Source organism: Vespula vulgaris, chromosome 8 (assembly GCF_905475345.1).
Source record: "Vespula vulgaris chromosome 8, iyVesVulg1.1, whole genome shotgun sequence".
Classification (NCBI taxonomy): domain Eukaryota; kingdom Metazoa; phylum Arthropoda; class Insecta; order Hymenoptera; family Vespidae; genus Vespula; species Vespula vulgaris.
In genome coordinates this window covers 5162377-5187456 of record NC_066593.1, presented here as the reverse complement: position 1 = coordinate 5187456, position 25080 = coordinate 5162377, and the positions used below count along the sequence as shown (strand labels likewise).

At 30.6% G+C, this 25080-nt stretch overlaps 2 protein-coding genes across 5 annotated transcripts; one reads left to right on the top strand and one right to left on the bottom strand.

The window, feature by feature from the left end:
- Positions 1-814: 814 nt before the first annotated feature.
- On the bottom strand, positions 815-13425 carry LOC127065827 (mitogen-activated protein kinase kinase kinase 11-like). Of its 3 annotated transcripts, XM_050998702.1 has the most exons (15): positions 12845-13425; positions 12528-12762; positions 12232-12449; positions 11810-12150; positions 11529-11709; positions 11298-11446; positions 11042-11214; positions 10853-10873; positions 10478-10724; positions 10285-10404; positions 9651-9854; positions 8109-8138; positions 4947-5358; positions 4501-4836; positions 815-4400 (listed from the first exon to the last, which is right to left on the bottom strand). In XM_050998702.1, exons 1-15 carry the CDS (start codon positions 13033-13035, stop codon positions 3674-3676), a joined length of 3585 nt encoding a protein of 1194 aa, XP_050854659.1. In that variant the 5' UTR covers positions 13036-13425; the 3' UTR covers positions 815-3673. The 3 variants fall into 3 exon arrangements, with proteins under 3 accessions (XP_050854659.1, XP_050854661.1, XP_050854660.1); XM_050998704.1 differs by lacking the exon at positions 8109-8138; XM_050998703.1 differs by lacking the exon at positions 10853-10873.
- Positions 13426-14194: 769 nt separating this feature from the next.
- LOC127065826 (pecanex-like protein 1) lies at positions 14195-24860 on the top strand. 2 transcript variants are annotated; one of them, XM_050998700.1, is made up of 16 exons: positions 14195-14547; positions 14736-14982; positions 15277-15555; positions 15731-16083; positions 16260-16403; positions 16486-16733; positions 16804-17063; positions 17168-17236; positions 17421-20662; positions 20746-21207; positions 21290-21434; positions 21510-21768; positions 21848-22201; positions 22275-22387; positions 22471-22745; positions 22891-24860. In XM_050998700.1, exons 1-16 carry the CDS (start codon positions 14395-14397, stop codon positions 23170-23172), a joined length of 6885 nt encoding a protein of 2294 aa, XP_050854657.1. In that variant the 5' UTR covers positions 14195-14394; the 3' UTR covers positions 23173-24860. The 2 variants fall into 2 exon arrangements, with proteins under 2 accessions (XP_050854657.1, XP_050854658.1); XM_050998701.1 differs by lacking the exon at positions 17168-17236.
- Positions 24861-25080: the final 220 nt, after the last annotated feature.

Here is a 25080-nt window from a genome sequence, read left to right as displayed (position 1 = left end):
GCTTAAAATACACGTGGAACACATTGCACTCAGCTGCTTAATAATACTCTTATGACTATCGAGTAGTTTAAATAATTCTCATATTTATACGGAATCATGAGTTATTTTTCTTCTCTCATTCTTTTATAAGCCTGCCCATAATAAAAACAAGAAATTGAATAAAAATGCAATTCTATGAAAATGATCTATATATATGTATATTTGAAGAACTGCGATATCTCCCCGTCATAATAAAATTATATACATATACATACATACATATATATATATATATATATATATATATATATATATATATATATTAAGTAAAACTACATTATCCAACTACAGACGAGTACACGTACAAACATGAGGGGAACTATCACAGTACAAATATTCAATCAGACATTTCATTTACAATTAATTTCTTGGTCATGAATGTTATTGTACAAATTATTAGATTGTAAGCAACACATGCAAGTTTGAATGTGAGTTATATCATTATATATTTACAATCTAATTTTATTTTATAAGAGATAGGTTCAGTATGTGTATGTGTGTGTGTGTGTGTGTTATGTATGTGTGTGATTTGGTCATATTATATTTAAGAATATGAGAGAGAATTAAAATATAAATCGCACAATTCTGTTTATGCAAACAATTTCTATGTGCATCATATAGCATTTGAACATTTCGTCAAATATATTAATACTGTTAACAAAAAAAAAAAAAAAAAAATTATATAACCGATAAATGTTTTTTGTGTGCAATTACTTTAAACACACCATTGAATATGTATGTTATGTTATCGCATCTGATAGAATACAAAATCTGATTCTTCTTCTATATAATTTAATCTAAACAAGTCATAATATATAAAAAATAAATATAGCTTAGACTAGCACAGGTGGCGATCGTACGCCGTTATACAATTCATACATTGATAGCTGCCGAGCATTATATCTTATAGAATTAAATTATCGTAACTATTAACAGTTATTGATATTAGCATTCTAAAATTTTGTTAAACGTTTCTCGATTATTTTGGAAGCATTTTGAATTTTTGTGTCACTTACATTAAATATGTGATACTAGCACCGCAAAATGTCTTTGTATGGCACAGAAAGGTATACCCATTATAAATTATTTAGCTTGATATTATTATGTGATATAACCAATTTACCTAAATCTTTTTCTATATTACATAATATATATGTATATATATATATATATTATAAAATGTAAGATCTCTCAAATGATTTATTTCATGTAATAATGTGTCACTTTTCTGTACTTAACAAAGATTCAAATGCATACTGAACTTCCATAAATCTTTTCTCAACAAAGATCTCACTAGTGAAATGTCATATTAGCATTTTAAATCAAATCAATCCGGATACATTTTATAGATAATATACCACTGGTATTAGTATAATAGATCAAATAGATCTATTGGTAAAACTATACTATTACTACAAATTTAACAATTTAAAAACATTCCATTGTAAAAAATGATGCTTTAGAAGCACTTTCCTTTTTATTTTATTCCTACTGTATTTTATGTACATTGCAGTATATCCTACAATACTGATCTTTATCAATCAGGAAAGTATCATGTTTATCCAATTGTACCTTTTTAAAAGAAAATTCATATATATTTTTCATGCTGATGTGATTTCATGTATAATTGTAGAAATAAAGACATTACTTTTGATTTGTATAAAACATAGTATAAAATATACATAACATATAGATAGATTTTGATTGATTTTTAATGTAAAATTAAAACCATATGTTAATTATTACCTGTCATTAAGATTTGTATTACTCATACTACATATATGTAAGAGAATTTTGCACTTTTTGAGTGCATACTACCAACTGTCTCCTATGTTTATACTTTCATACTCCAATTTTCATGTGGCAACTTTGCCTTATATGTGAGGGATGAATACTGATCTAATCCAACTCACTATGCGTACCATATAGTAATTTCAGGCACTACTTATTAATAATAAATTAACAATACATATCCTTAAAATGTTTAGTTAGTTCTTTTAGTAGTCAATAAGTATATTAAGTGAATGACACATTCACTATTACTTTTCACACTTTTCAATTTTAATATATATCAAATTGAAAGTATATCTTACTTAATGAGTGCATTGTATTTCGTATGCACATTTGTATTACTATTGGCTTTCATATCTCCAAGGTGTATGTAGTATATTCTTTGATATAATTCTATATGCACCTAAAAGATATGTATTATACAAATTGTACAAGGAATGTAGGCATAGTTGATCTAATATAAAGTGATAATTATCAATTAGTGCTTATTTGTATGTACAATATTGATTATTTATATGAGGTGTTTAAATTCTAAAGTCGCTTATAAACAGATTGTACCCTATATAACTGTATCATTTGTAGAGTACTATGCATGTTAACTAATATGGTCTACAGGCACACTAACCAGTTCAATGCATGCTGTGTTACATAAAAAAAGAAGTACTCTGACAAGTGTCTCAGCTGGGTACACAATTTATCTTCAATGATAATTTATAAGTACATACAAATTCTTACTATACAACTTTTTATTATATAGGTACCTATCATTTAGTATCATATATCTAATATCTTTCAATTTGTATGAGTATGCATATTCATTGTGTCGTATTTAACTTTACATGGGAAGATAATAAAATAATATTAGAAACCGCGGCGAAATACCTCATTTAATAACATTTTGTATCTTTATGGCTCTCATTATTATATAAAAAAATCTTAGGTGCCATATAATTCAATGCCTACTATAATTCAAAATAAATACTACAAAGGAAGTAGAATTATTATAAATGATATTATATATAATTAAAAAATTACTGAGGAATAACTGTGTCACAAATAGTTGTAAAAAATAATATCCATATATCTTATGTAAATTTCATTGGAATGTTATTACTACAATACTGAACATTACTGCAAACACACGTATATTTATATGTATATAATCGTGCTAATTAGGAAACAAAATATAGTTATTTGTTTATTAATTAAAAGAATATATAAAAATCCAACAAACATTTTTTATACAATATTACTTTTAAGTGAACATAAATTGTAATATAATAATATGTATATTACTATTTGTTTCCATTTTTTTTTTTATCAGTATTGATAAGACATATACATATATATGCATGGAATGTATATATAAAGATATTACAAATAATATATGAAACTGTTGTTTTAAATCATACTATATAAATGTAATTGTATGATGGTCATTTGAATATATATATATATATCTCTATTATTTTCATGAATTATTTTGTAATGTAAATTGTAGTGTAAGAGACACAATGATCCTTTATTCATTATAAATAGACTAATATCTTATTAGAATCTCCTCGATTATCTCAACTAACAAGTTAACTGGAATGTAAAATATGTAATTCTTAGTGTATAAGATTTTTTGCAATTATTATTATATGAAAACATTTTACAGGAGGCAGTGTTTTAATGACGTAGATCGTAATATATCGCACTTATAACATTCCCATTATAGTATTTCGCCGCATTCCATTAATCTTTCAGTTACTCAAAACACATTGTATGATATTCTCAAAATTAATAGATTATAGAGGCTATTAAGTCTTGCTATCTTCCCATTATTTTAAATAAGCCAGTGCTATGATAAAAATTCTCTTTCTAATTCAGAGATACTTGGTTTTCTATTTCTATTCGGACGTCGGTTAGCTTGTAAAGGTACCGTTGCATCTTGCGTTTGTCCATGTACAGGAATATCTAATAAGGTTTCTCTATGATCGCGTGAAACTCCATCTCGATCAAATGTTACAGGAGAAAATCGAACTCTACTTATAGAAATTTGACTATCTTTTGCTGAAACATAACTTGAATCTTCCGACGTTAATGAATCTGGTGGTGTAGGATTCGTGGGCGTACAAGACCCAGAATTATTTTTACTTGTACCTTTATTTGGGGAATTATAAGAATAATTAGATCGTTTCAAACTTGAACGTAATCGAGTCACTACCTCAAGATTACTTGGACGTTCTCCAGAATTCGAATTTGATTCGTGAGAATTTTGACGTGATAGAAATGTCGAACCATATTCATGATTAAGGATACCAGAATTATATAATGCTATATTTGAGATAATGTTGGATGATCGTTGATAATAGGAACCTGGTGGATATAAAGAGTAATTTTCTTCATCCTCTAAACGAAATGTTGGATTAATGTTACTCTGACTTGATGTACTTGCATTGGAAACGTTCGACGAGGTACGATGATGCGTGTACGAAGGAAGTCTGGATGCAGGTCGAGCAGTACTGTTTATACTACTCGGATTGTCATATGCATGTGGAAATTCAGGACAGTCTAACATTCGGTCACTATATATATATATGAAAAAAAAAAAGGAAAGAAAAATAAATGTTTTATTCCCTTGCTTTTTTCAGAAGAATATATTTTGAAATAATACTGAATACTTACTGATAATCCGGGTGTACAAAATAAGATGTATCTGGCGGGTTGCGTCTTACCGATGGAACAACTGCATACACTGGTGGTCCATAGTCAGGAAATGGTGCAACATTTCCCATGTAGATTGTAGGTCCCCTTTCTATACGTTCAACTCTACCCGTATCAGGTGGGTATGTATCTTCATTACTTGTACTACTACTTTTTCTACGTGGGCTTGGCGTTGGGGCATTAGAACCTGAACTACTGACATAATGTTGTGGAGAATCTGTAAACCGTAAAGGTTTATCTGGTATGACACTAGGTGGAAGACCTGGGGCTATACCACCCATATTACTCAAAAATGGCCTGTAACAAAAAGTATTATTTAATAAAAGTAAATTTCCTATTAAAAAATTCATTATATTGATATACATTATTAAAGTTTTGAAGTTTACACTCAGACCATAGAGGTGTACCTATAATGACGAGCTGGTCCATGATAAGTATTATGAGGATAACCACTGCTTGAACTAAATTCATAGTCAGGACCAAGATAACCAGAATTACGATTTGATCCAGTTTCTGCATGAAACCACCATCTTGGTAGATCATCTTCGCATTCATTTAATCGTGGATGTAGTCTCGGATGAATTGGAGATATGTTTGACATTCGTACATCATACCCTGTTGCCACACCAGCCAACATGGCTGCGATATTGTATAATACCAGCTCAATTATGCTTAACTTTGGTTTTTTCATTTCACCATTGTAAAGAGTAGGCATAGGAACAGGCATTGGCATGATGTAAGGACCAGTCAATCCAGGTGTTAAAGGATAATCCGGTGTTACCCAGTCGGTTGAGAGATCAGATGGTAATGCTGTATAATCTATAAAAAACAATCATATTTCCATAATAATAAATATATTGTCCACTTTAATATTTATTGATATCATTGTTATATTATGTAATATTTTTGCTACTTAAGTTAAAGTGAGTTTGTATATATCAAATGAAATTGATTATTCATAATTATTTCATTACAATGGTTATTGAACAAGCACTTTTCAAATGCATCTGTGTGCCTTACCTTTATGAAGTATCTAATATAAAATTTGATTACTCCAGTAGTAATTTTTACCTTCAAAGACTTTTATTAATTAATAAAAAAGAAGTATGTATAAGAAAAACATATATAAGCATAAATTATAGCATGCATGCTATTGCACTTGAAAAATGTTATCTATAGATATATTTTTGTTAGAAACTTACAAGTTTATAATTTTATTAAAATATATTGGATTTGGTTAGATAATTACAAAGATATTAATAATGTTACTTAAGTTAAAAATATCTAAAATATTATAATTGATTAAAATATTTAATTGGAGATCCTACTTGTTGAACAAATTAGACTAATAAAGAAAACTTATTGCAAAGCAAACAATATTTAAGATGTAAGTGTAAGGTATCTTTGAATTGTTTAATTGTTGTTGATGAATACATTGATATAAAATGTGATACAATCCATTCATCTGAGATATACTCTGTATAGGCAAAAACTTCAATGTATCTCATATAATGTATACAAAAGTTGTATCTTAATTTTACACATTAAATGAAATATTAAAAAATTGAAAAGGTATTATTAATAATTTATTTTAAATATGTACCTATTCTTACTTTAGCATTTATATATACTTTGTTTTGATATATAAATTTTAGCTTATACATCAAATAAAGAAAAAAAAAACATGTTCAACATGCACAATGATGCATATATTTTACGAAATGCAGATATTTTAATAAATGCAAGTGCAATATAGAGATAGGTCTATGTAAGCGGATGTGTACAGGTGCATAAACCTAATATCATTTGTATTTGTAATTTTTAGTTACAAGCATATCTTTAATTGTAATTTAGACGTATTCTAAAAATTTATGGTTCAATTGATTTGTTAGAAATAACAGTCCTTTCTGTGCTTTTTATATTATTCTGTAAATTATAGAATACAGAATACAATAGAATGATGTGGAATACTTGCTTCGCAGAGTCAGTCCACGTTCGGAAGGATAGAAAAGGACCAAACCCAATTGGAGTTAATTAGGATTCTACTGGAAGCATGCAGGGAACTTTTTTACGCTCGGTTATTACTATGTACCCATAATATTTAAGATTGAAAATAATAAAAAAAGTAGGTAATGTTTTTCTTAGTTTCAGTAATGTATACCATATGTTTATACTTTATCGATAATAAAGATTTTATATGTAAATGTATTAAAATGTAATGTAAGCAAGTATTTAAATATATTAGAGACATATATGACTACAACATTGTTACATACAATAGACATATTAACAAATCACTTAATTTTCTGATCCTATTTAAAAAAGAAACAAGAAAAAAGAAGTAAAAAAAAAAACCAAAATGAAATCACAGGACCGAGCGTAAAAACCCGAGAGAAAAACGAAAAAACAAAATTCAATGTGTCCAACTGAAAAGGTTTTATTGAAAAAATTTCTATGTCTAAATACAAGTGTGTGCTTGTGGTCCATATATAATATGTGATGTGTGCAAATTCGTTTTTTTTTAGAGATATTCGGAGTTTACTGTAAGTAATACTAAAACAAATCGCTGAAAGTTATACTAACAAGTAAACAATGTGCAATCAATTTAAATGCACATAAGGCAATAAAAATAGCATAACTACTTTAATTACGAACAGTATTTCATATGTAAATCCTCTAATTCTGACTTAAGCTTCATTGTTATGACTATACAGACACAACTTAATAACGCTCTAACACAGGAATACTATTAGAGTAAAACTGCTGTAATGGCAGAAGCGCATAGTTCTTTTCACATAGTAGTAGATTGTTAGCTCTGCTTGTTAGAATGTTATATACTCCAAATAATATAAGAAAAGAACCAACACCAGAAAGGCTGCATTTTTTTTCTTTGAGCTTCTTTTTTCCCATCAGCTTACATTAAGGCAATAAATAATTTATAGATTATTCCAGGGTACCAAACACAAGACTGCAATCCTTGGCAGTCACGTGTAAAAATAATCCTAGCACAATGAAATATTTGACTTTCTTTTAAATAAATCAGCCTATATTGACACCAACTTGTAATATTCTCCATAAAATACTTAAATTTATGTCTGGTCCCTCACCAAAGTTTATAAAGATCACTTTTTTTCAAAACTTGTAATAGTACATATTGTACTAAGTAATTTATTTTAATGGTTTTATTCTTAAAAAGGCAGAGCTCCGTTATCAAATAAAATAGCACAACTTTTTATTAAATATCTGAAAATAGCTTACATAAATTACGAGATGGATATCTAGGAGCATTGTTGTTGAATGAGCAGTAGACAATGACAAGAATCATTGATTGGTGTATTCATGCATTACGTTTATATGATCAAGTTTAAGCACAATCTACGTAATACAACTTAGCAAGATAAAAGTATTTTGTTATGAAAGTAAAAACACATTCTCTACTTGAGATCGTTGTTTCACTACATTACATAAAACTTTGTGGAAAGAAAATAGAAAAAAGGAAAAAAAAAAGAAAAAAAAAACCTTTCATATGAAAATCTATATAATTCTTGCAATATTATGAGAAAACTTACGAGTGGGATAAATGCTTTCCTCAGAAAGGCCTGTGATAAACAGAAGATATGCTTGTTATAATAAAAAATAATTCAAGATATATAGCAACTGAAGAAATTAGCTCATAAATCGATTTTTGAGTTTTAAATTCTAGTATTAAAAGTTAAATTCAAGATAATTGATTGCTGTTCATACAATCATTATATATATAAAAAAAAAAATATATATATATATATATTTAATAAAAATCTTTTATATAAATCTTTAATTACTTATAATTTGTTCGAAAAAATTTTTCCATTGCAACACTCTTAGAGGGTATAGGATCAATAGGAATTAAGTTCTTCAGAACTTTCTGAAAACGCCTGATAAAATATTTTTTGAACTACTATCAGGATGTGAATGTTCACAAGTTTGAAGACAAGAACAACTAGGTGAAGCAAAAGTGACACTGTTACTATCATCTTTCACAGGACTATATAAACATTCATTACTTTTGGACTTTTGATTGAGTAAGGAATTCGGATCAAAGCTATGATCAAAAGATTGATCAGATTGATTCGACGATGTTTCTAATGTATTTACTACATTATCAAGTGACATTGGAGGCCTATTGGATTTGGTCTCTTGAAAATACCTTAACGAATTTTTCGACCTAGAACTATCGTTTGAATGTTCCGAATCAAAATTACAAAGTTCTGATTCTAAACTCTCAAAATCTATACCTTCGCGAGAATTTGCAGCTAAAAACTTAGGTACATTATTTTGATCAGAATCACGGCGACTAAATTGTGGAAAGGATATAATATTTTCCAAAACACTATATTCAACTTTAATAGCAGTTGATTTGTCATCGAGTGCATCACGACTACCCCATGCTTTTACTTTGTTAAACACTCTTAAAGGACTTCTGGAGACGCGTGATTTATGATGTGATTTTTTACCTATAGAATTTTCCGGACTTGATTCTAAACCATCTGCATCGTTAATCTTGATAGTAACCGAATTTTTTCTTTCCATGCTACGTGGAGAATTTAATGAACTTTTTCTCGAACCAGAAGGGGAACGAAAGAAGTCGGCTAACGATGCTAATCGTGATTCTGAACTATCCCTACGCTTCGATTCTTTCGATTTGCTTCTGTCACGTTTTTTATTCTTTACTCGTTTTGCAGTACCTACTAAAGTAGATGCTACACTATGAACAAAATTTGTAGAATAAGAATGCTCTCCTTCACCCATTGCATATTTTGGGGACTTAGATGACATCGTTTTTAAAACACTTCCACCCGTGGGCATAATCTTCGTATAATTATCTAAAATTATTGAGTGCTCTTCTGAAAAGTGAGTCTTTAAATTGTTTTGTGATTTGTGCTGTATAACCATTGTTTCATATATATCATTATCCAGCATACAAAAATCCTCCCCTACATTATAATGTGCCGTACCTGTGCTCTGCATAACATTATCGGAATTTTTGGAAATATCACTATAACTGCATCCTGGCTGATTGTTTGCTATTAAATTATTTGCTGAGGAGTACAATTTTCTGGAGGAGGGGTTACCTATTTCTTGCAGAAGCGGGGAACGATGTGCGCTTGCCAGCAAAGCTGTACGCAGTGGAGTCTTTTCAAGATCTGGCGCAGAACGAGACCACCGTTTGCCACCGGGCGATGCAGGATTTGGTGGCTGTGTGATTATAGCTCCACGCTCTCGTTGATGAAGAGTCGATGGTCCCCAAGTCTTACCCTTAACTCCATCTGCTGGTACTATAGACGGAAGACAAAAAACAAAACGCTACTCTACTAATACTAGCTACACATTTTCCTATCCTTTTCTTTTATTACATTTATCATTTTTATTCTTGCACATTATTCATAATTTTAAAAAACCGTGAATGTAATTATTTCGTAATTATGTGTTCATTTAAAACGACAGAAACTAATGTTTCTTGTAAATAGAAGAAAAATAGAGGAACTACTAATAATAATTTACATAAATACTTTTTTTGCTCACACCATGCTTGACAAGAAAATATAAAATAAGTATAAATATATCTACAAAGCGCAAACATTGGAAACATCTAATATGTTTAAGAAATTATGATCATATATAATGAAAACACATCTGTATAATTTGAAAACAAAATAACATGAATAATACCGTAACTTGGAAAAGTTAAAGAAAATGTTAACTCACATGCGATTGCACGAAGTCTTGGAATACTAGGTGAACCTGGTGGACTGTTTGGTTTTGATGGATTTCTACCTTTTCCTCTGTCTAAGGCCGTATGCTGAACAGTTATCGTGTGACGAAAATCTAAGCACCAAATATATCATATTTTTTATAACTATGGAAACTAAACAATATGATTAATAAGTAAAAAAATTACCTGAAGGAGCACTAATATTACTTCCTGGTTCTTTTTTATTCAATTTTAATCTAGACTTTTTAAATTTACCACGCCTTTTATTCGGCGTGGGTGTATTTTGTTGTTGAATTATCATCACTGTCAGTTCACGTTCTAATAAATCTATTTCACGAGCCGCTAACTCTTGTTCTCGTTGCCGCAAGTTTTCTTCGTGTTGTCGTTGTTGCACTTGTGCTTTTGTCAATTCCTCTTCTCTACAGCGCAATTCCTAAGAAATAAAAAATAAAATAACTTTATAAAAAAATTATACATCGTTGCGCTTCAACGTATCTGCTATTAGAAATAACTTAAAACTCGTATTATTATACACATCGTTGTTAAGAACTCGTATCTTACCTCTTCGAGAGAACGGCATGCCTTTGTATAGCATTTAAAATAATAATTAAATATTATTTTTATTGTTATAAATAAATTTTAATTGGATTCCGATAGTAAAATAAAAGTAATTATTTGGTTTTTATTTAGTATTTTATTTATACTACGTTACTATCGGAATATTATCTACGAATGTAATATCTTTATTACCTTCTCTTTCATGCGCAATCCATGAAGAACTTGCTCAATTTCAAGCCTCCAATCTTCTTGCATCGTATGAAATGATTCATGTGGTGTTGCTGCAAATGCACTACGTACTTCGTCTAATGCCAATAAAATTTCTGCAAAGCCAGGTCTGCAATGACTGTCTGATGACCAGCAAGCTGCATTACAATTATCAATGTTAATATTCATAATGTTGAGTACAAGATCTCAATAAAATATACTTTATTTTTTTTATTTATACCTTCCATGAGACACCTCCATGGTTGAGGACATGTTGATGGGATTGGAAGTGTCAGTTTATTGACTGCAACACCATATGCTACAGCTAATGCATCTATACCTTTATAGGGTGTTTCACCAGTTAACAATTCCCATAAAAGTACACCATAACTGTGAATAGAAATTAATACTAATTTTTTAAGATTGAAACTAAATCAAGATCAGATTGAAAATAAATAAATTTAAAACTGACCTCCAAACATCACTAGCTTTACTAAAAGTACTTTTTTTAATAACTTCAGGTGCCATCCAGGCATATGTTCCTGCAGCTGACATACGTGTGGTTTTATACACTTCTCTTGCCAATCCAAAATCTGTTATTTTTAGTGTTTTATATTGAAGATCATCATTTTCTATAGGTTCACTTAGTAACACTATATAATAAGAATATATTAAAAGTTAAAATTAATTTACTTTTAATAATTAAATTTATCAATAATCAATATAAAAAGATATGTATGTAGCATATCCTACCATTAGAACTCTTTAGATCTCTATGAATAAGACTGACAGGTGCCTTATTATGAAGATAATCCATACCACGAGCAATTTGAATTGCCCAATCTACAAGAACGTCTGGTCTGATTTTTCTACCACTAAGAACTCTATTTAAACTACCTCCGCGAGCGTATTCCATGACAAGACACATGTTTGGCATTTTCAAGCAAACACCTTCTAATTGCACAATATTTTCATGTTTTAATAACCAAAATAATTTTGCTTCTTGTCTGACATTTTCTAATATTACACTAGGCTCCTCATCTGGATCCTGACGAGCTGCTTTGACAGCTACTTCATGCTTTTGCCAAAACCCTCTGTAATATAATAAGAGAGAAATAAGGATTTATATACATTTGTAATTAATATTTTTTGCTATAATAATTAATGTCTCGTACCTATACACTTTACCAAAACCACCGACACCTATAACTTCTTCTAATTGCAATTCTTCAAAATCTATTTCAACCGGTTGAACTTTATCGATTACTGATGATACCCTATCAATGCTCTCTACCTCGGCAACAAAATTTGCTGGGAAAATACCAACTTTCCCATGAATTTTTCCTGTCCACCATCCCTCATCACCTGAGATTTTAGAGTCCTTAGACAAAACCTAATACAAGGAGTAAAACATTGCATTTACATTGAATATCATAAATATTATTATGACATTTAAATATATATGGCATACCTCAACAGTTTCACCTCTTTGTAAAGATAACTCATCTTCACCTTGAGCAACATAATCAAATAGTGCAGTGAAAATAGTTGAGCTATTATCTTGTCGTGATCGAGATGACGAATGTGTTCCATGGGATGGACTAGTTTGTTGAGAGACAGTTCTTGCAGTACCACCACTGTGTGTGTCAGAAACACTGCTGTCAGACATATTGTTGCTGGACATACGTCCATACAAATATCCGTAACTAAAAAAGAAAATCAAATTGCTTTTATATTTAATAGCTTATCATAGATATATCATTGAATCAATACAAAATAATAATTAACCTGGTGGAATGATTGTTCCCTCTGTTTCCAGATTGATATCGTGGAGACAAGGTGACTGTACTAGAAGAATGAGAATATGTGGAGCCATTCTCTGGATAAAGTAGAAACCGCTCGCTCCGATGACGAGCATCTGGTTGTCCGTGGTCCATCAAGGTAGACAAGCCCCTTGCCGATAGCCCGGCCGGCGGCATATGGATCAACACTTTCTGTAGTCTTTTTGTCCGTGCAAATCACAGTCTCTTTTTTTTGCACCTCTAGACGATATTTCGTCCCTTTGATTACACATCACACAAAACAAAAAAGAAGTATCTCAAGATTTTTCCATTGAAATGAAAAGGAAGTAGCAAAGTTATTAATGAGTTCTCATTCATTCATTTTGCATAGTCTTAGAAAAATTATCAGACTTTGAAATAGATTTACTTATGTATCAGGGAACTTTTAGTAATGCGCGTGTAACCGTAATGCATAGTTGTGACAGTTGTTAAACGTCATAGTAAAGAAATATTAGAGGGAGAATTCGAAAGAACGTACACGTTTCGCGACAATAAGCGGGGTGAAAGAACGTAATCGGTACCGCTACCACCCCGTGAATAAAAACAGTTTAGCAGGCACCGGCATTCTGGCTGAGGAATCCAGCAACGGCGCATAAGGGCTATCAAAAGTGATGTCAATTTTCTTCTTTGTCTCGGCGTAACCAGCGGACGATATTTCGAAGAGGATAGAAGGATGAGAAGATGCCTTAAAATCGTTTCTTCGAAGTGTCGCGTCAGGGTGTGTATACCCACAAGCCACTGTTGACGAGAACGATTCCTCTTCGCTTAAGTCTTCTCGTTAGTCGACGAGTAAGTCTCCGATGTGTCTTTCAAAGCATCGTGCTCGTCTCCACGAGGACGCGACGCTCCGCGTCAGTCCGCAGGATAAACGATAATTCCACATTTAATAAGAGAAAATTGATGAGCACTCATAGCGATAACCTAACGGACGCCATGTTTCGTTTGACGGCCCCACCGTTGACGTCGTGATACGTTCGACCGCGATTCACGGGTGGATATCCGAAAGGCTTTCCAACTTTAATGCAACTGCGATTCTTCGATAGTGTACCACCGATACAGAACAGAGCCTGTTCTCAATGCAACGATGACAAATCGAACGGCGGTCACACGAAAACGACGCGTTATCGATAAATTTTTCAAAATGATTTCACACGTGCTTTCATCCCTTCGCTTGACGTCTTCTTCTCATATTTCATTTTTAACGTAAAAAAAAAGTTTATGATAAACGATCGTACGATCGTTAAGGAGGGTTACATCCACTCTTGTACTTCGAACCATGTGGTTTATGATCGCGATCATCTGAGAAATGAAGATGGCTGCGGAGCCACTGAATCGTGTGCGCCAAATCCATTGATTAATAAGAGAAAGACCAAGATGAGATTCGTTGTCACCTTCTCGCTTGCCACGCGTTTTTTCTTATAGAGAGGATAAGACAAGTATAAAACCGTTGATCGCCAAGTGATGGGAAAATGGTGAGGAAGTGCTTTTACTATTGGTATGGGTTCGCAAACGCTGGAAATTTTAAGACAAGGCGTCTGGGCGAGCCTGACAGGAGGCTGGTTTTACGATCCACATCTCGATGTTTTCTCAAATACCTTTCATCTTTATGTCTGGCTGTTTTTGCTTTGTCTTCCATTTACGATATATCTCGTAAGTAATCATTGTGTATGTTGTCCATTTTACAATCAATAATCTAAGAATAATATTTAGATTTTTTTTTTTTATACCATGTTGAAACTCTAATACGCTATTATTTTATATGATTATATTTACATATTAAATATTTGAAAGAATGAAGATTTTTTTATAAATCTTTCATTAACAATTTTGTATTTTAGTATTTTCCACCAACATTATATGTTTGGTTAGCTTATTGTTCATCCATTGTTGTATTATTTGGCACAATAAAGTGTATAAATCATGCGTTGCACTGTGTCTATGATACAACTGAATGTTTGGAAGAACCAGGTCAATCTATCAGTCAACAGAAATCTGAAAGCGAGAAAAGACGTGTGGCACGTAACAAACATAGAGAACAATTACAAGATCAAGTGGATCATGGTATAGAACTTCAAGTTTTAAATGGTATTTATATAAAAGATTTTAATTTTGATATTATATAACTATCTGAGTTAAACAAATGAATTTTTTTTTATAGAATAGAAATAATGAATATATGCTTTTTGTATTTTATTCTAAGAGCTTCATATTTCATGTTTATTTATTATCTTTTTTTATCTTTATTTCTATATAATAAAAAAATATAAAACAGATTAAATTTATAATTAATGTATCTTTTCTTATAAGTTTCTGTTATATCAAAATTTTTGTAGATTTGCAATTAAATTTATTGGAAACTATTATTGATCATACTTATAGGTAAAACTGATACTCCACCTGTGGAATGTTCATCCCGCAACTCTTTTATCGAGTCCAATATACAAAATGCAGATGCCGATAGTATAACATCAGAATATAATAGAGAAAAACCTAGTTCTACCATAGATTTAAAAGTTGAAATACATAGAAAAAATAGTTCAGAAAGTTCAGAAGAAGCACAACAATTAAGCAAACCCATGGTAACAAGTATTAATGTACATGAAGCAGAATTGGTTTCTGCTCAATACCATGAACCACGTTTTAGGAATATAATAAATGGTAATTTACTAATAATATAATCATTTACAATGACTTTCAGAGTTTTATAAATAATGAAATATAATCTGAGCAGACAATAAAATAAATTGAGGTTGAGATAGAATAAATTAACATTTATGATGATTAATAAAATAATATTGTGATTTGCAAAATTATATATATTAATTATATCTAGAATGGCGATTGAAGCGACAAAAATGTGTGGTGATAGCAGAAGAAGATCGACCAGGTCCACGTAAATTGTGTAGACATGCATCTGAAGATTCTAGAAATCGACACTCAAAACAGGGTAGCCTTGGAAAAACTGGGTCTGAGAGCCAAATAAAACAAACTAGTTCCTTAGAATTAGAACATCATGGTGATGATTATGCTTATTGGAAATCGAATCAAAGTGTTCGAAGACTTAATTCAAACTCAATTCCAATGGAAACTCATTTAATGAATGATCATCCACAAAGTCTTGAAATTATATCAAAGAAAGAAGATGCAGACAAGAATAAAATCTCATCACATCCTCAATCATTAGAGGTAATAATTTTTTCCTTTTTTTTTTGTTCTTTTTTTTTATAATTTTTATGCATGTTTATTATTCTATACAAATGTATACATAAGACAACTTATATTCTTTTTATTTTGCATGTTATATATATATTCTTTTTATTTTGTTTTTTCATTTTTTAATATCATTGTACTTCAATTATTAGGTGATTACGAAAAAGCCACATCAGCAACTTATTCATCCACAAAGTCTTGAAACTATTGGTGCAACTAACAAAAATGTAAATATTACAGATGATAATAATCTACCTTTACATCCACAAAGTCTTGAAACAATTAATACTAAAAAGGTATGTTTAATGGAAAATTTAAATACAGTTACTCTTTATAAATATTTCTTAATATCAGTAATCTATTATTCCTTTTATAAAGGTTTTACCTCAGAATACCTTAACAAGGAATCAATTACAATTATTACCATATCTCAGTTATGGATCTGAAATAGTACATCCAATAGCAGAACAAAGTGATGAACAATTTGCTAATGAAAGTTCTGGAGGCTTTAGTCTTGGAGATTCCTATAGTCCATTATTGACTAGAAAAACAACGAATGACAACACTACCACTTCTAATCGTGACAGAAGTCTTAGTACTGGTAGATTTGATGATAGATTTTCAAGGTAATTATTTAGTTATTAAATAATGAAATTGTTGTGTTATAACAATATAAGACTAAAAAATTGTTTTCAGATTTAATGGTGATACTGTAGTTGACAATGATTCTGCAAACTCTCGTGATGCACTTCTTGAAGAGCCAAAATCTAGTGTTAAAAGAAGATACAGTAATGCAAGTCAAAGTAGTCATGAATATTCTGATGGAGAGAGACATAAAGATAAACGACATGATAAAACGAAAAATATAGAAGACCCTTTAAACTCTGGCAGTGTTGTTGGAATAGATTGGTTATTCGAAAGTAGTGATTGCCCAATTGAACCATGGACAAGTAAGAGTAAGTATAATTAATGACACTTTCGTTTAAAAAGGATTGTCAAAGGGTAGTGCTTCTTAATTTTATGTGTTGCATTATTATCTTCTTTTAATTTGTGCTGCCAGTATTTTGGACTTTTACTCGATCTGATGATACGGATACATCAGAAAGTCTACAGACAGCTAGTACTGATTGTAAGTTGGTGGTATTCTGAATTTAGTGTATGCAAAAATTAATTATATGTTTTTATTAGTATATTAAAAACTAATTACGTAAATATAGAACAAAATAGAATAGTCGTATAAATCATCGATCGATCAAACTTTTCTATTTTCTGAATGTTAAATAAAATGAAAAAACTTTTTTGTTTTTTTACAGATCTCCATGCAAAAGAACCAGATTCGGGTTCATCTAGTACAACAACTTTAAGCATAGAAAATGAAGTAAAACGAAAATTACTTCCACAATTGGAAATAGATAATAAACGTCATCAAGGTGCCATTCCAAAACAAAGCCGTCCAAAACCTGCACAAGAAACAGCAGATGACAACATTTCTTGCATTGAACAAATCAGACCAAAACCGAAACGAACAATGGAAATTCGTAAAGAAAAAGATAGACGAGAAACGAAATTTGAGCAAACCACTGGTTCAAATAACGAGTTGAGCACGCTATTACCTAGTCCTGCACCTCCATTATTGGCTGCATTATTAAATTCTGGCAGAGATTTGTCTGCTCAGTCCAGTACTGTATCTGATCTCAGACCTAATCGTAACTCTGAAACTAGAAATTCTCGAGCAAGGCAGAGTCGCTTGAAACGTTCGAATAGAACTCATAGAGGACCAAGGCCTACTAGAGATGATAATGTTGTACCATTGACCGCTCTGTTTGGTTTAATATCTAATGGAGAATGTCATTTAGCGACTAATCATAATGACACGTCTGAAGGGGCTGTGCATTATTTTCGAGATGATAATGGAGGATGGTTGGCATATACTTTTGATGAAAAAGGTTCTGGTCTTGCTACAGCAACACAAATTCCTTCAAGTAATAATGAAAAATTGTTGAATACTTTATTGCGTCAACAACTTAATCAAAATTTACATTATGATGCAAATTGGGAATTAACAGATTCATTAAGCAATAGTTATAGCAGTTTATCTTTAAATTCTGCTGGTTTGACAGTTATCATAGATACACCACCCGTCTTATCAAGTCCAGCGAGCAATCAGACCAAAACACAAAATTCATTGCCATCAAATTTAATTTCTTCAAATGCTGGAAGCTCAAGCCAATGTCCAGTGGGAAATCCAGAATGTGATCAGCTTCGTCATACTCTTATTTCGCGTTCAGACTCAATGGCAGAAAGAAATCGCAGATTACATAGTTTATTAGGAAATTTTAATTTATATTCTTACTCATCAGATTCCAATAATCGCGTACCTGTATTAACGTTGCCTGCGCATCAAGAAGCTGACATAAACTCAAGTTTATCTTGGAATCGTTTCATAGACGGTTTAGATGGATCTGATACAAAACCTAAGCAAACAAGACATTATTACAAGTGGAAAATAGGAAGATTGCCACATGTCAAAGTGCGATTTGATAGACTGTCATTGTTAGCTCTACTCGATCGTAATTTAACTACTCTAGAAACAATTGTTTCTACATTATTAGCTGTGATTGTTGCAGGTTTAGGTTTAATTTTGCTTCAGCAAGGGTTTTATCGAGATATCTTTGCTTTTATGTTTTGTTTTGTAACTGCTGGTTGTCAATATTCTTTATTAAAATCAGTTCAACCAGATGCTGCATCCCCGACACATGGTTTTAATCGTATCATAGTGTTTTCTAGGCCAGTATATTATATATTATGTTCAGGATTTATTTTAATCTTTAATGAATCATTAAGGAATTTTAAAAGTTCAGAATTTCGCGTATATGGTTTACGTGTTGTTGATTGTGACGTCATATTACAAATAAGAAATGTTTTACTAATTTTTCTTCTTTGCTTCCCGATTGTATTCTCATTAGGTTTGTTTCCACAGATAAACACTTTCCTAATGTATCTCTGTGAACATTTAGATATTCACTTATTTGGTGGAAATGCTGCTACCAGTCTGGTGTCTTCTATATACTGTCTTGCTCGTAGTATAATCACTGTCATTATATTATATGGATTTGCATATGGTGCTCTTACTGAACCTAAATCTTCACAACATATCTTATTTTCTATTTTTGCTGGATTACTCGTAGCTATATCTTACCATCTAAGTAGATCATCTTCAGATCCTAGTGTTATTTGGGACATTGTGAAGTCAAATCTTTGGCCTCCAGAAATGTACATTGAAGAGAAAGAAGCAAAGATTATAGAAAATACAACTCATAGAGATAATTTAACTACAACCTATAAAGAAGCTAAAATTAGAACTTCTGGTAGAAAAAAAGATGTAAAAATAAAAGTCGGAGAACAGATGTCTGATTCAGAATTAGTTGATCCTCTTCCAGAGAAATTACGTGCAACTGTTAATGCCAGATTGAAAAATGATCTGATTGTCTGTGCTGTGATCGGAATTTTATCCTTTGGAATTCACTGTTCTACAGTATTCACTGCTTTACAACCAGAATTAAATCCTGTATTGTGGGGTATAGTCAGTTGCTTAGGATTTCTTTTGCATTATGTAGTACCACAGCTTAGAAAACAATTACCATGGTTGTGTCTTGCAAGACCTGTGTTACGTAGTCACGAACATGCACAATTTGAAGTACGCGAGCCAGTCAAAATTATGTGGTTTGAGAAAGCTTATGTTTGTTTATGTTTTCTTGAAAGAAACATTCTTTATCCTATTGTATTCTTAGGTGCACTTACTGAATGTTCATCAAAAATAGTATCGAAATTTGGAGAAAGTATTGGAGCCTTGATCATCGTTATATGCGGCTTAAAATCTTTACGCTCGGCATACTCTGATCCATCAACTCGTTATTTAGTCCTTGTTTTCGCTGTCCTTTTTTTTAAAATAGATTTTCGTGATTTAAGTGAAACGTTTTTAGTAGATTATTTTGTAACAGGTATAGCATTTGCAAAAATTTATGAATTGTTATTGAAAATAAGATTTATTGTAACATATATCGCACCATGGCAAATTACTTGGGGTAGTGCTTTTCATGCCTTTGCTCAACCATTCTCCGTTCCACATTCTGCAATGCTTTTTCTTCAAGCAGGTATATCTGCTATGTTAAGTACCCCATTAAATCCACTTTTAGGAAGTGCAATTTTTATATCATCGTATGTACGTCCAGTTAAATTTTGGGAACGTGACTATAAAACAAGAAGAGTTGATCACTCAAATACTCGAATGTCTTCACATTTAGATCGTAATTTAGGTGCAGATGATAATAATTTAAATTCTATATTTTATGAACAATTGACACGGTCTCTTCAGCATAGTCTTTATGGTGATCTTGCTCTTGGTCGTTGGGGTAATGTAGAGCAAGGAGATTGCTTTCTTTTAGCATCTGATTATCTAAATTGTTTAGTACATATAGTGCAGTTAGGAAACGGTTTAGTTACTTTTCAATTAAGGGGTCTTGAGTTCAGAGGAACATACTGTCAACAAAGAGAGGTATTATTTATGTGACTATGCATTAACTATTGTTTTATATATTTGATATCTAATTTTTTAATTTTCTTTTTTCTCTTTTCTAGGTCGAAGCAATATCTGAAGGTATTGAAGATAATGATAATTGTTGTTGTTGTGAAATGGGACATTTTTCAAATGTACTTAGTGTCAATGCAGCTTTTAGTCAGAGATGGCTTGCTTGGGAAGTTGCAAGTGCCAAGTATGTACTTGAAAGTTACTCGATTTCGGATAATTCAGCTGTGTCAATGCTGCAAGTCTATGAATTTCGTAAAGTATTAATTACTTATTATGTCAAAAGTATTGTTTTCTATGCTCTTAAGTCTCCAAAATTAAAAACTTGGTTGGAGAATCAAGATATCATTGATGCACTTAAAACAACATTGGATAAAAATTTTGCGGATCTTGACCCTGTCTTCAATATGAATATTGACGAAGACTTCGACTTTCGAGCAAGTGGTATTACAAGAAGTAGTTTTTGTAATGTTTACCTTGATTGGATACAATATTGTGCAACTAAGCATGATAAGGTACTTTTTTTATCATTCACTTTATATGATACATTATTATTTGTAGGTATATTTTGATATTTCATTGTACATATTTTTTCAGTCATTGGAAAGAACACGTGATTCAAATTTGGTATCACTTTGCCTGGGACTAAGTCTTTTGGGAAGACGCGTTTTAGGAGCAGCTTCTCACAACACTGTGTCAAGCGTCGAATTCTTTTTATATGGTCTACATGCACTGTTTAAAGGTTTAACTGTTTAACCGTTTATCTTTATCTCATATTAATGATATCACTATTTATTTCATATATTTTATGATATAGGAGATTTTCGAATAACATCGCCACGAGACGAATGGGTACTTCATGATGTTGAATTACTAAGAAGTGTTGTAGCTAAAGGTGTAAGAATGGCTTTAAAATTACATCAAGATCATTTTATGAGTTCGGAACAATACATAGAATGCTGTGCTCTTTATGAAGCCATTGACAATCATGATAAAAATCTTGTGATTAGTCACGAAGCTGATCCTTTATGGAGAAATGCTGTTTTAAGTGGAGCACCTAGTCTTTTGGCACTTAGGTATATAAAATATATATGTATATATAAACTACTTAAATTAAAAAAATTGTATAGTAATTAATTATATATTGTTTCTCAGGCATGTACTTGATGATGGTATTGATGAATATAAAGTAATAATGCTTAATAAACGTTACTTAAGCTTTCGAGTAATTAAAATGAATCGCGAATGTGTTCGAGGTCTTTGGGCTGGTCAACAACAAGAATTAGTATATTTAAGAAATCGAAATCCTGAACGCGGTTCTATACAGAACGCGAAGCAGGCATTGAGAAATATAATTAATAGTTCTTGTGATCAACCTATTGGATATCCAATTTATGTTTCGCCATTAACTACCAGTTATGCAGAAACTAATGAACAGTTATGTTCCATAGTTGGAGGTCCTTTAAGTTTTGGTACCATTAAATCAACTGTGTTAAAATTATGGCGAAGGTATAGCCACTGTATTATATATATATAGAATTATATATTATGAATACAAATATGACTAATATTTACATTTCAGAGTAAGAAGAAGATGTGGTCAAGGGTGTTCATCGGGTGGAACAGGATCGCAAGATGATGGAGGTTTTGGAAATGATGGAGTATACTCTATGACCACATACAATATCCACTCTGGTATGCAGAAACATGATATTACATATATATATATATATATATCCATGAATACTCTCGTAATCACTTATCTATCTATATAACAGGATATGGACAATCAGGTCATAATACATCGGGATCACAATCAATGGAATCTGGATGTCAAATTGGTGGTTCAACAGGACGTGGTTCTTTAGGTCGAGCAAACACAAGTTCTCTTGGTGGTAACAGAGGTTCACTTGCTTCTGTTGGGAAACCCACTAGTTCAACACTTGCCAGTTTGGCTGGTCTTCTTAGTAATAGTGACATCAAAACTGAAAGTAAAAGTGAAACAAGTTTTTCCAATAAACTTGACAAAGAAGAAGTCTTTCAGAGAGTTCGTGTAAGTATAAAAAACAATTATCTTAAAATCTAGTTTGATTAATCTATTTTTCCCAATTTGTTTGATGTATATTTTTGAAATTAATTAATTAATAATTAATTTATTTTTCGCACTAAATATTTTATTTGTTTTATTTATTTGATAGATTATGGACCCGAATCAAGTATATGATGCAATTAATCTTGGTCGTCGAATAGATGTAATTTGGCCAGATGAAAAAATGAGACAGCAAGGTGGTCGGTCGGGTTGGCAACATTGGGTACCAGAAAGAGGAATGGAAGGATGTGTTGTTCACCGTTGGTCTCCAAATCATCGCGATCCTAATCGTCGATCACATGTTGATAAAGTTATATTGCTTGTTAAAATCGATGACAAATATGTTCCAATAGCAGAACAAGGCGTACGAGATCTGGGTGCAGAAGTTTAGTCAAATATTTTTCCATATATTATAAAATCATATTCTAATAATTCTTATAGATCAATTTTTTAATCTATATATTACAATAATATATTAAAGTGTCGATTGTGGTAAATGCATTCCAGTTTGGTAAAAACACAGACTATTCTGAGTCACAAGAATATTTTTAAATTAATTTATCATTGATAAAAAAACAAACTTCTTTTGAATGATTATTTTTTATATAGTCAAGTATAATAATGCAATAATTCATTTTAGATAATAATCTTTTCATTTCGTATAACATCCCTGGAATAGAATTGAAAACTATCATAAATACCAACAAATAATAGAAAATATTTAATCCCGAGGATATGAAACTCACTTATAGACAGATATATTTTAATACTTTTTAACAAAGTCAACCACAGAAATACTATTTTTCTTAATTTTCAAGAAAACATAAAAATAATTATTGAGTTATGGAGTGCAAAGTAAATTGTATCATGTTGTATCATATTGTGTATTATATTACTATTAGTTGACTTACGAAATAGCATATAAATATGATGCTACTTGTTGTTAAATAAGTTGTAAAATTGCTTTTATAGGGTAAATATTGAATATATTCATTCTTTGTTAATTTATGACTTTAAAAAATGTACATAATTTTAATAATTCAAATATGATGTAGTAGGTACTACATTTTATTTGAACTACATATTTCTGCTGTCATTATTAAATAGAATGAATGTATCCAATAACAACAAGAGGCATCAATAGAAAATTGTACATAAAATTATTTGTGTTTTTCTACATTTTGTTATATTTTTTTTAACTACTTGGTAGGGATGGATTGTAAATTGTAAATAAGAACACATTTTCAAAATTAAAGCGTCCAAATGTATCTAATGAATGTGTAATTTCATGGGGCCATACATTTGCCTCTACAGTACATATCGGTAAACTAAAACCAATAACATCTTATCTGTAATTTAAATACAGTTTTATTTTTATGAGTAATATAATTTTTGAAATTATTTAGAAACGCGCAATAGAAGTAATAGTAGTATTAAGAAATTTTCATTCATTATTGTAATATATTGTAAAATATTTTGTTATCATAACATTAAGTGCATGTTATAATATTCAAAGTTTTTCATTTGAAATTAAGATATTCCATTTACAATACTTACTAGTTTGTTTATATTAGTACAGATCAGGTGTTATGTGCAAATGTTAAATAATTACAAAACACCCACACAATATATATATATATATATATATATATATATATATATATATATATATATATACACATACATATATATATATACCGGTTATCTACATAATAAGAATTATAAGATTACTTGCAAAAATTTCTTAAATTTTGCTATAAATTTTTCTTATTAAATAATTGTTCAATTATGTTAATAACTTTTTGCAAGTAATCAATGAAGAGTCACAATAATGCCTTATCATGGTGTTTTAAATGCACCTGACTGATAAAAAACTTAGCTAGTCTTTTAATTAATAACACTTACATATTGCTTGCTGCCGAAACAAAAAGATACAAGCTCTATTATTAGAGATGACATGGATTGATAACTTTATTATATTACTGGCTTAGTTTCATACATAGCTTGTACAGAATTGTTTTATGATTAAGAATAAATATAAAATTTTAATCAAATTAGATATTACTCTATTTGCATACCTGCATTTAAATATGACATTTATATTTTAATTTCAATAATCTTTAATATGTTATTATATTTTTACTTACATCTTTACATCTATGTTTCAATATAAAAGCATAAAAATAAAATAAAATAGATAAATAATGTCACAAGTGCACTCTATGTTTGAATAAACATCTTGAATTGTAATAAAAACAACTGATATTTTATGTAAATAAACAAATTAACCACTTTATAG